The following is a 10,222-nucleotide window of genomic DNA, read 5'->3' as shown; positions in this document are numbered from 1 at the left end:
TTTTGGCAAATTACATTATATTGGCTGCTTCATTACAGGAGTTGCATGTTCTGTTAAAATGAATGACCATAATCTACATGTGATTTCAGTCATTCTGAGCACTGGGGGTGGACACCCAAGCCAGGTTACCAGGGTTAACATCCCTACTCTTATAAGTGCCATGGGATCTTTAGTGACCACAGAGAGTCGGGACACCCCTTTAACATCCCATCTGAAAGACAGCACCCTACACAGGGCACTGTCCCCAATCACTGCCTTGGCGAATTGGGATATTTTTGGGGGGACCAGAGGAAGAGTGGCTCCAATATCACCTCCAGCATAATCTGGTCTCCCATCCAGGGACTGACCAGGACCAACCCTGCTTAGCTTCAGAGACAAGCCAGCAGTGGGATGCAGGATGGTATACACTCATGTACGCACACACAAACATTGACTTACCGTCCAGGGATAACCAGTCGTGTTGTGAGGAGGGCAGGGCGGGCAAGTCTCGAGCTTTATACTCAAACACCACAGAGGAAGAGATTACATCCCCACCCATAGCCACCTGCAGCATCACCAAACCTGTTTCATGGGCTAAGACACACACACACACACACACACACACACACACACACACACACACACACACACACACACACACACACACACACACACACACACACACACACACACACACACACACACACACACACACACACACACACACACAAACGGGTTGGGATTAGTAATAGAGTGTGTGCATGAGAAAGTAGTTTGTTGAGTGTATGCATGTCTCTGTGTGTGTGTGTGTGTGTGTGTGTGTGAGTGTGTTACCAGGGCAGTAGCAGCGCAGTACTCCTGGCTGTATGAGAGCAGCTGGGACACTGATGTGGTCAAACAGACAGCTGTACTCCCTGCTGGCCTCCAGCCAGGGACCTGTTATCAACACCTTCACCCCACCCTGAAACAAAGACACACAGTCACATGCAGTGATGTTGTGTGTGTGTCAAAGCGTCCAAGGGGATGACGCCACTCTGTATGTTCTCTTTCTTAGTGTCTCCCCAGTCTCAGTCTGACCCTCTTCCCACTGGGCACTGACATCAATGCTGAGCCACAGACCGTGTGTGTGTGTCTCAGGTCATTAATGTCTCAGAGGATCTACGTCAGACTCTTAATGCGTACAGACAGACGTTGGCCTTATGAGTTATATGGTTGCTGATAGTTCATGTATACTAGTGTAATCTATACACTACTTTCCATGTCTGTGTAGCTACTTTGGGTGATATATCCATTCAGAAGCTAGGGAATAGGACGTTAGGCTTCAAGATGTAAGAGGTCAGAGGTTAAGGTTTAGGTACTAGTGACTCACCTCTGGGTAAGACCACTCGGGAGAGTAGTCTGTCACCCCAAAAAGCCTCCCCGTCTCTGGCAGCAATCTCAGAGGTCCCTGCTCCACCTCTGAACCCTGAATGGGGGCTGCTCCTGCCTCTTGGCCCTCTCCAACCTCCTCCTGGGGCATCAGAGCAGGGGTGTAGAGTGCACTGCCTCCTGTCCCGGCCACCGCCCCCCCTCCACCCCCCTCAACAGAGATGAAGTCATTGATGAGGTCAGAGAACTGGTTCCCAAACGATGCCTCAAAGCCTTCCAGGCTGATGCCCCCGCCTGCCCCCTCAGCTCCCCCAGCCTCACCTACACCCGGCTGGGGAAGAGTAGAGCTGTACAACCCCCTCCATGGCCGCTCCAGCTAGAGACTGAGGACTGTCCACCACTGAGCTGTTAACTCCTGCATCTCTGACCCCGTTACTGAAAATATATTTCTCTCCTATTTCTTGTCCTCCCTCTACTCCCCCACTCTTGGTTGTTGGCTGTAGGTAGTGATCTCCACCTCTCCCAACACCAGTGTTGTTTCTGTAGGCCTCATGCTGTTCCCCAGGATTGAGGAGTAACTCTGCCCTCTTCTGTGTCTCTTTCTCTGGGGACGTCACCTTCCCAGGTCCTCTGGTGCTCAGCTGGTCTTTTCTCATCTCCTGCACCCTTACAGGAAAGCTACCCAGCCCCACTAGACCCCCCTGGCTGCTTTCCTCACTGTGGCCATGTTGGTCTGGTGAGGGTTGGTGGAGGTATGTGTGAGGGTCTCCGTTGGTGCCTGTAGAGTCAGTCTGTGGTATAGTAGGTAGGCCCAGATAAGCCTGGGTCTCGTCTGAGTTCTGGCCCGTCTCAGAGGCACAGATCTGGGGCTGGGTGGCCTGGGCGAGGGGGGTCTTAGGGGAGGCCTGCAAGAAGAGACTGGGGGAGTGTTGGTGTATCTGCTGTGCCAAGCTCTGGGCGCAGGCTGATGACATCACAGCACTGAAGTCCATTTGCTCCAGTGTGGTGCTAGGGCTCAGGCCCGTCCCCTCGCCAGCGTACCCGCTCTGATTATCCAGCGGCTGCTCCAGGGGAGTATCTTCGGTCTTGATGTTTACGAGCGTGGCGTTGAATACATAGCCGTTAGCCGTTAGTGACTGTGGAGAGCAGCGGAGCCCCCCCTCACTATTACAGCTACCTTCCTCGGCCTTACCCCCTCCTCCCCCGTATGTTTGGCCCTGCTTGGGGTTGTTGAGGAAGCAGTCTGGGTCAAAGTTCATGCTGGTCTCAAGAAGGTTGACTCCAGAACCTCCAGCATCCAGACTGCTGGAGAGGACCAACTCCCCTCCTTCCTCTGCTAACCCCACCCCCAGGGAACTCAAAGCGCTGGGTGTCTGGGGCAACAGCCAGTAGAATCCCAGTGGTGGTGGCGTCATGGGTGGAGCCAATCAGCTGGGCGTGTTCTGTGGTGTACACGGAATCCCCTGTTACCGTGGCAACCTCGGACATGAACACAGCAGCAGAGCTCTGTGATAGGCTGCTGGCCAGGCCGAGGGCAGGACTGTCTGCAGTAATGTCGCTGGTGATTGACAGTGGGGAGCTCTGTGTGGTGTCGGGAACCTCCACCTGATTGGTGGATGTGGAGGAGACTTCCATGCTGCTCTGGGGAAGCAGGGAGGGTTTGGGCAGCCTTCCATTCTTCCTCTCCCCCCCTCCTCTGCTCCTGGCCCCCACTCCAGGACTGGGCACTGTCTGCCCCTCAGACACATCACTGTTCTGCACCTCTGTCCCAGACCCTGTCCCTGTCCCAGACCCTGTCCCAGCCCCTGTCCCAGTCCCATCCCCTGTCCCTGTCTTTGCTTCTAATTTGGGGGAGATAATGCGGTGTTTGGCTGTGGAGCATTTCTGGTGCAGGCTACTCCCGGCACCTGGGAGAGAGGACAGAGAGATGGAGAGGGAAAGAAGGAGGGGTGAAAAGGACAGAGAGATGGAGAGGGGGAGAAGGAGGGGTGAAAAGGACAGAGACATGGAGAGGGGGAGAAGGAGGGGTGGAAAGGACAGAGAGATGGAGAGGGAAAGAAGGAGGAGTGGAAAGGACAGAGAGATGGAGAGGGGAGAGAGAAGGAGGGGACAGAGAGATGGAAAGGACAGAGAGATGGAGAGGGGGACAGAGAGATGGAGAAGGAGGGGGACAGAAAAGAGGACAGAGACAGGAGATGGGGGAGAAGGAGGGGGAAAGGACAAAGGACAGAGAGATGGAGAGGGAAAGAGGGAAGGAGGAGGGAAAGGACAGAGATGGAAAGGAGACAGAGAGATGGAGAGGGGGAGAAGGAGGGGTGAAAAGGACAGAGAGATGGAGAGGGGGAGAAGGAGGGGTGTAAAAGACAGAGAGATGAAAAGGGGGAGAAGGAGGGGTGGAAAGGACAGAGAGATGGAGAGGGGGAGAAGGAGGGGTGGAAAGGACAGAGAGATGGAGGGGGGAGAAGGAGGGGTGAAAAGGACAGAGAGATGGAGAGGGGGAGAAGGAGGGGTGGAAAGGACAGAGAGATGGAGAGGGGGAGAAGGAGGGGTGGAAAGGACAGAGAGATGGAAAGGGGGAGAAGGAGGGGTGGAAAGGACAGAGAGATGGAGAGGGGGAGAAGGAGGGGTGGAAAGGACAGAGACAGGGATTGATATACAGTATATCACTGTTATACACTACATAATTTATAATGTCACAAACCATTTACAAGCCACAAAACACAAATACAGAGACAACATCTCGTCACTTCATAGTTTGAACATTACCACCTGTCAATTTCAGAGGGGAATTAAATCTGTTTTAACAATTAAGTTGAATATATTCTAGTTTACCTGTTCGATCGTTTATGTTTCTCTCATGGCCCTGAAAACTTAGAGTACCTGTGTCAAACTCCGGTCCTTGAGGGCAGAGTGTCTGCAGGTTTTCACTTCTCTCTTGTACTTGATTGATAAATGTAGGTAACTCCTCATCACCTGGCTTTCTAGATCTGAATTGGACATAGATCTAAAGAAAATAACAAAAGCCAGCAGACAAACGGCCCTCCAGGAATGTAGTTTGACACCAAGGCCTTAGAGCAGGGTTCCCCCCACAATTCCAAAGTATTCTCTAGCATAATATAAAGTTTGTATACACCTTGACTTTTTCCACATTTTGTTGTGTTGCAGCCTGAATTCAAAATGGATACATTTTTCTCTCTCGCCCATCTACACACAATAACCCAAGAAGAGGGGAGGGGCGTATGCCTTATGGCTAACGAGACGTGGTGTGTTCACAAAAACATACAGGAACTCAAATCCTTCTGTTCACCTGATTTAGAATTCCTCACAATCAAATGTTGACCGCATTGTCTACCAAGGGAATTCTCTTCGATTATAATCACAGCCGTATATATTCCCCCCCAAGCAGACACATCGATGGCTCTGAACAAACTTTATTTGACTCTTTGCAAACTGGAATCCATACATCCTGAGGCTGCATTCATTGTAGCTGGGGATTTTAACAAGGTTAATCTGAAAACAAGACTCCCTAAATTGTATCAGCATATCGATTGCGCAACCAGGCTGGCAAAACCTTGGATCATTGCTATTCTAACTTCCGCGACGCATATAAGGCCCTGCCCCGCCCTCCTTTCGGAAAAGCTGACCACGACTCCATTTTGTTGATCCCTGCCTACAGACAGAAACTAAAACAAGAAGCTCCCACGCTGAGGTCTGTCCAACGATGGTCCGACCAATCTGATTCCACACTCCAAGACTGCTTCCATCACGTGGACTGGGATATGTTTCGTATTGCGTCAGACAACAACATTGACGAATACGCTGATTCGGTGTGCGAGTTCATTAGAACGTGCTTTGAAGATGTCGTTCCCATAGCAACAATTAAAACATTCCCAAACCAGAAACCGTGGATTGATGGCAGCATTCGCGTGAAACTGAAAGCGCGAACCACTGCTTTTAATCAGGGCAAGGTGACCGGAAACATGACCGAATACAAACAGTGTAGCTATTCCCTCCACAAGGCAATCAAACAAGCTAAGCATCAGTATAGAGACAAAGTAGAATCTCAATTCAACGGCTCAGACACAAGAGGTATGTGGCAGGCTCTACAGTCAATCACGGATTACAAAAAGAAAACCATCCCCGTCACGGACCAGGATGTCTTGCTCCCAGGCAGACTAAATAACTTTTTTGCCTGCTTTGAGGACAATACAGCGCCACTGACACGGCCTGCAACAAAAACATGCGGACTCTCCTTCACTGCAGCCGAGGTGAGTAAAACATTTAAACGTGTTAACCCTCGCAAGGCTGCAGGCCCAGACGACATCCCCAGCCGCGCCCTCAGAGCATGCGCAGACCAGCTGGCTGGTGTGTTTACGGACATATTCAATCAATCCCTATCCCAGTCTGCTGTTCCCACATGCTTCAAGAGGGCTACCATTGTTCCTGTTCCCAAGAAAGTTAAGGTAACTGAACTAAACGACTACCGCCCCGTAGCACTCACTTCCGTCATCATAAAGTGCTTTGAGAGACTAGTCAAGGACCATATCACCTCCACCCTACCTGACACCCTAGACCCACTCCAATTTGCTTACCGCCCAAATAGGTCCACAGACGATGCAATCTCAACCACACTGCACACTGCCCTAACCCATCTGGACAAGAGGAATACCTATGTGAGAATGATGTTCATCGAGTACAGCTCGGCATTTAACACCATAGTACCCTCCAAGCTCGTCATCAAGCTCGAGACCCTGGGTCTCGACCCCGCCCTGTGCAACTGGGTACTGGACTTCCTGACGGGCCACCCCCAGGTGGTGAGGGTAGGCAACAACATCTCCACCCCGCTGATCTTCAACACTGGGGCCCCACAACGGTGCGTTCTGAGCCCTCTCCTGTACTCCCTGTTCACCCATGACTGCGTGGCCACACACGCCTCCAACTCAATCATCAAGTTTGAGGACGACCCAACAGTGGTAGGCTTGATTACCAACAACGACAAGACGGCCTACAGGGAGGAGGTGAGGGCCCTCGGAGTGTGGTGTCAGGAAAATAACCTCACACTCAACGTCAACAAAACTAAGGAGATGATTGTGGACTTCAGGAAACAGCAGAGGGAACACCCCCCTATCCACATCAATGGAACAGTAGTGGAGAGGGTAGTAAGTTTTAAGTTCCTCGGCATACACATCACAGACAAACTGAATTGGTCCACCCACACAGACAGCATCGTGAAGAAGGCGCAGCAGCACCTCTTCAACCTCAGGAGGCTGAAGAAATTCGGCTTGTCACCAAAAGCACTCACAAACTTCTACAGATGCACAATCGAGAGCATCCTGGCGGGTAGTGAGAGGGTAGTGAGGTCTGCACAAGCATCACCGGGGGCAAACTACCTGCCCTCCAGGACACCTACACCACCCGATGTTACAGGAAGGCCATAAAGATCATCAAGGACAACAACCACCGAGCCATTGCCTGTTCACCCCGCTATCATCCAGAAGGCGAGGTCAGTACAGGTGCATCAAAGCTGGGACCGAGAGACTGAAAAACAGCTTCTATCTCAAGGCCATCAGACAGTAAACAGCCACCACTAACATTGAGTGGCTGCTGCCAACACACTGACTCAACTCCAGCCACTTTAATAATGGGAATTGATGGGAAATGATGTAAAATATATCACTAGCCACTTTAAACAATGCTACCTAATATAATGTTTACGTACCCTACATTATTCATCTCATATGTATACGTATATACTGTACTCTATATCATCTACTGCATCTTTATGTAATACATGTATCACTAGCCACTTTAACTATGCCACTTTGTTTACATACTCATCTCATATGTATATACTGTACTCGATACCATCTACTGTATCTTGCCTATGCTGCTCTGTACCATCACTCATTCATATATCTTTATGTACATATTCTTTATCCCCTTACACTTGTGTGTATAAGACAGTAGTTTTGGAATTGTTAGTTAGATTACTTGTTGGTTATTACTGCATTGTCGGAACTAGAAGCACAAGCATTTCGCTACACTCGCATTAACATCTGCTAACCATGTGTATGTGACAAATAAAATTTGATTTGATTTGATTTTAATGACAAACGTATTGAAAATGAAATACAGAAATATTTAATTTACATACAGTAATGCTGAACTTATTTAGGCTTGCCATAGCAAAGAGGTTAAATACTTACTGACCCAAGACATTTCAGCTTTGTTAACATTTCTAAAAACATAATTCCACTTTGACATTATGGGGTATTGTGTGTATACCAGTGACAAAAAAACATCAACATTTAATACGTTTTAAATCCAGGCTGTTACACAACAAAATGTGGAAAAAGTCAAGGGGTGTGAATACTTTCTGAAGGTACTGTATGTGATTGTATACAAATGTAAGCAAGGTTCGAAATGATTATGTTTTAGTCAAATATTTGATCTGTTTGGGATGCTTGATGTCAAAACTCACTCCCTCCGGGGGGGGGTTAACGGGGGGGGGGGGGACCTCTCACTCAACATCTATAGCCTATTATAGCTTATTATTGAACAACCTACAGAACCCGATGTCACAGGAAGGCCAAAAAGGTCATCAAGGACAACAACCACTTGAGCCACTGCCTGTTCACCCCGCTGTCATCCAGAAGGAGAGGTCAGTACAGGTGCATCAAGGCTGGGACCGAGAGACTGAAAAACAGCTTCTATCTCAAGGCCATCAGACTGTTAAACAGCCATCAGTAGCACCTTAGAGGCTTCTGCCCTATATACTGTACATAGACTTGAAATCACTGGCCACTTTAATAATACATCACTGGTCACTTTAATAATGTTTACATACTGCTTTACTCATCACATATGTATATACTGTATTCTACTGTATTTTAGTCAATGCCACTCTGACATTGCTCGTCCAAATATCTATATATTCTTAATTCCATTCCTTTACTGAAAATGTGTGTGTATTGTTTTGAAATTGTTAGATATTACTTGTTAGATATTACTGGACTGTTGGAGCTAGAAACACAAACATTTCACTACAACCACAATAATCTATTATTATTTAACCTTTATTTAACTAGGCAAGTCAGTTATTAACAAATTCTTATATACAATGGCAGTCTACCAAAAGGCAAAAGGACTCCTGCGGGTCGAGGGCTGGGATAAAAAATTAAATAATATATACACACATCACGACAAGAGACAACACAACACTACATAAAGACTAACATAAAGACAACATCATAGCATGGCAGCAACACATGACAACACAGCATGGTAGAAACACAACATGACAACAACATGGTAACAACACAACATGGTAGCAGCACAAAACATAGTACAAACATTATTGGGCACAGACAACAGCACAAAGGGCAGCAGGGTAGCCTAGTGGTTAGAGCGTTCGAATCCCCGAGCTGACAAGGTACAAATCTGTCGTTCTGCCCCTGAACAGGCAGTTAACACACTGTTCCTAGGCCGTCATTGAAAATAAGAATTTGTTCTTAACTGACTTGCCTAGTAAAATAAAAATAAATAAAGGTAAGGTAGAGACATCAATACATAACGCAAAGCAGCCACAACTGTCAGTAAGCGTGTCCGTGATGGAGTCTTTGAATGAAGAGATGGAGATAAAACTGGCCCGTTTAAGTGTTTGTTGCAACTCGTTCCAGTCGCCAGCTGCAGCCAACTGAAAAGACGAGGGACCCAGGGATGTCTGTGCTTTGGGGACCTTTAACAGAATGTGACTGGCAGAACGGTGTTGTATGTGGAGGATGAGGGCTGCAGTAGATATCTCAGATAGGGGCGAGTGAGGCCTAAGAGGGTTTTATAAATAAACATCAACCAGTGGGTATTGCGACGGGTATACGAAGATGACCAGTGTACAGGGGAGTATAGAGTGCAGTGATGTGTCCTATAAGGAGCATTGGTGGTAAATCTGATGGCCGAATGTTACAGAATATCTAGCCGCTCGAGAGCACTCTTACCTGCCAATCTATAAATTATGTCTCCGTAATCTAGCATGGGTAGGATGGACATCTGATTCAGGGTTAGTTTGGCAGCTGGGATGAAAGAGGAGCGATTACGATAGAGGAAACCAAGTCTAGATTTAACTTTAGCTTGCAACTTTGATATGTGCTGAGAGAAGGACAGTGTACCGTCTAACCATACTTCCAAGTAACTGTATGAGGTGACTACCTCAAGCTCCAAACCCTCAGAGGTAGTAATTACACCTGTGGGAGGAGGGGCATTATTCTTACCAAACCACATGACCTTTGTTTTGGAGGTGTTCAGAACAAGGTTAAGGGTAGAGAAAACTTGTTGGACACTAAGAAAGCTTTGTTGTAGATCATTTCACACAAAATCCGGCGTGGGGCCAGCTGAGTGTAAGACTGTATCATCTGCATGTAAATGGAAGAGAGAGCTTTCTACTGCCTGAGCTATGTTTTTGATGTAAATTGCGAAGAGCATGGGGGCTAGGATTGAGCCTTGGGGTACTCCCTTGGTGACAGGCAGTGGCCGAGACAGCAGATGTTCTGACTTCATACACTGCACTCTTTGAGAGAGGTAGAGAGCAGAAATCAGTGAAGCAGATATCAGAGCACAAGTCAGAATTGGGGCTAGCAACAGTAGATGGGCTAGGGTGTACATGCACATTTCCAGATATCATCAACAGTAATACAATCAATAATATCTGATAAACATGTGTATGTGACCAAAATTTGATTTGATGTTCCCCAATGCTGGAAAAGGGGCCTGAGCGGAAAAGTTTGGTAACCCTTGCTCGACGAAGAGCTAAATGAGATACAGTGTGAGGGTGCCACCATGTGTTGAAAGTGTGAACTACACACTGAATTGATGTACACCC

At 47.9% G+C, this 10,222-nt stretch overlaps 1 protein-coding gene across 1 annotated transcript in view; it reads right to left on the bottom strand.

Annotated features, from left to right (window-relative positions):
• LOC135542009 (calmodulin-binding transcription activator 1) overlaps window positions 1–10,222 on the bottom strand; it is a 143,108-nt gene that overhangs the window by 16,731 nt on the left and 116,155 nt on the right. Inside the window, 5 exon segments of the mRNA XM_064968565.1 lie at window positions 439–573; window positions 814–940; window positions 1,349–1,703; window positions 1,705–2,676; window positions 2,678–3,254. Coding sequence (XP_064824637.1) covers window positions 439–573; window positions 814–940; window positions 1,349–1,703; window positions 1,705–2,676; window positions 2,678–3,254 — 2,166 coding nt within the window.

Source organism: Oncorhynchus masou, chromosome 6 (assembly GCF_036934945.1).
Source record: "Oncorhynchus masou masou isolate Uvic2021 chromosome 6, UVic_Omas_1.1, whole genome shotgun sequence".
NCBI classification, from domain to species: domain Eukaryota; kingdom Metazoa; phylum Chordata; class Actinopteri; order Salmoniformes; family Salmonidae; genus Oncorhynchus; species Oncorhynchus masou.
The sequence above is the reverse complement of the archived record's forward strand: the minus strand, read 5'-3'. Positions and strand labels throughout refer to the sequence as shown.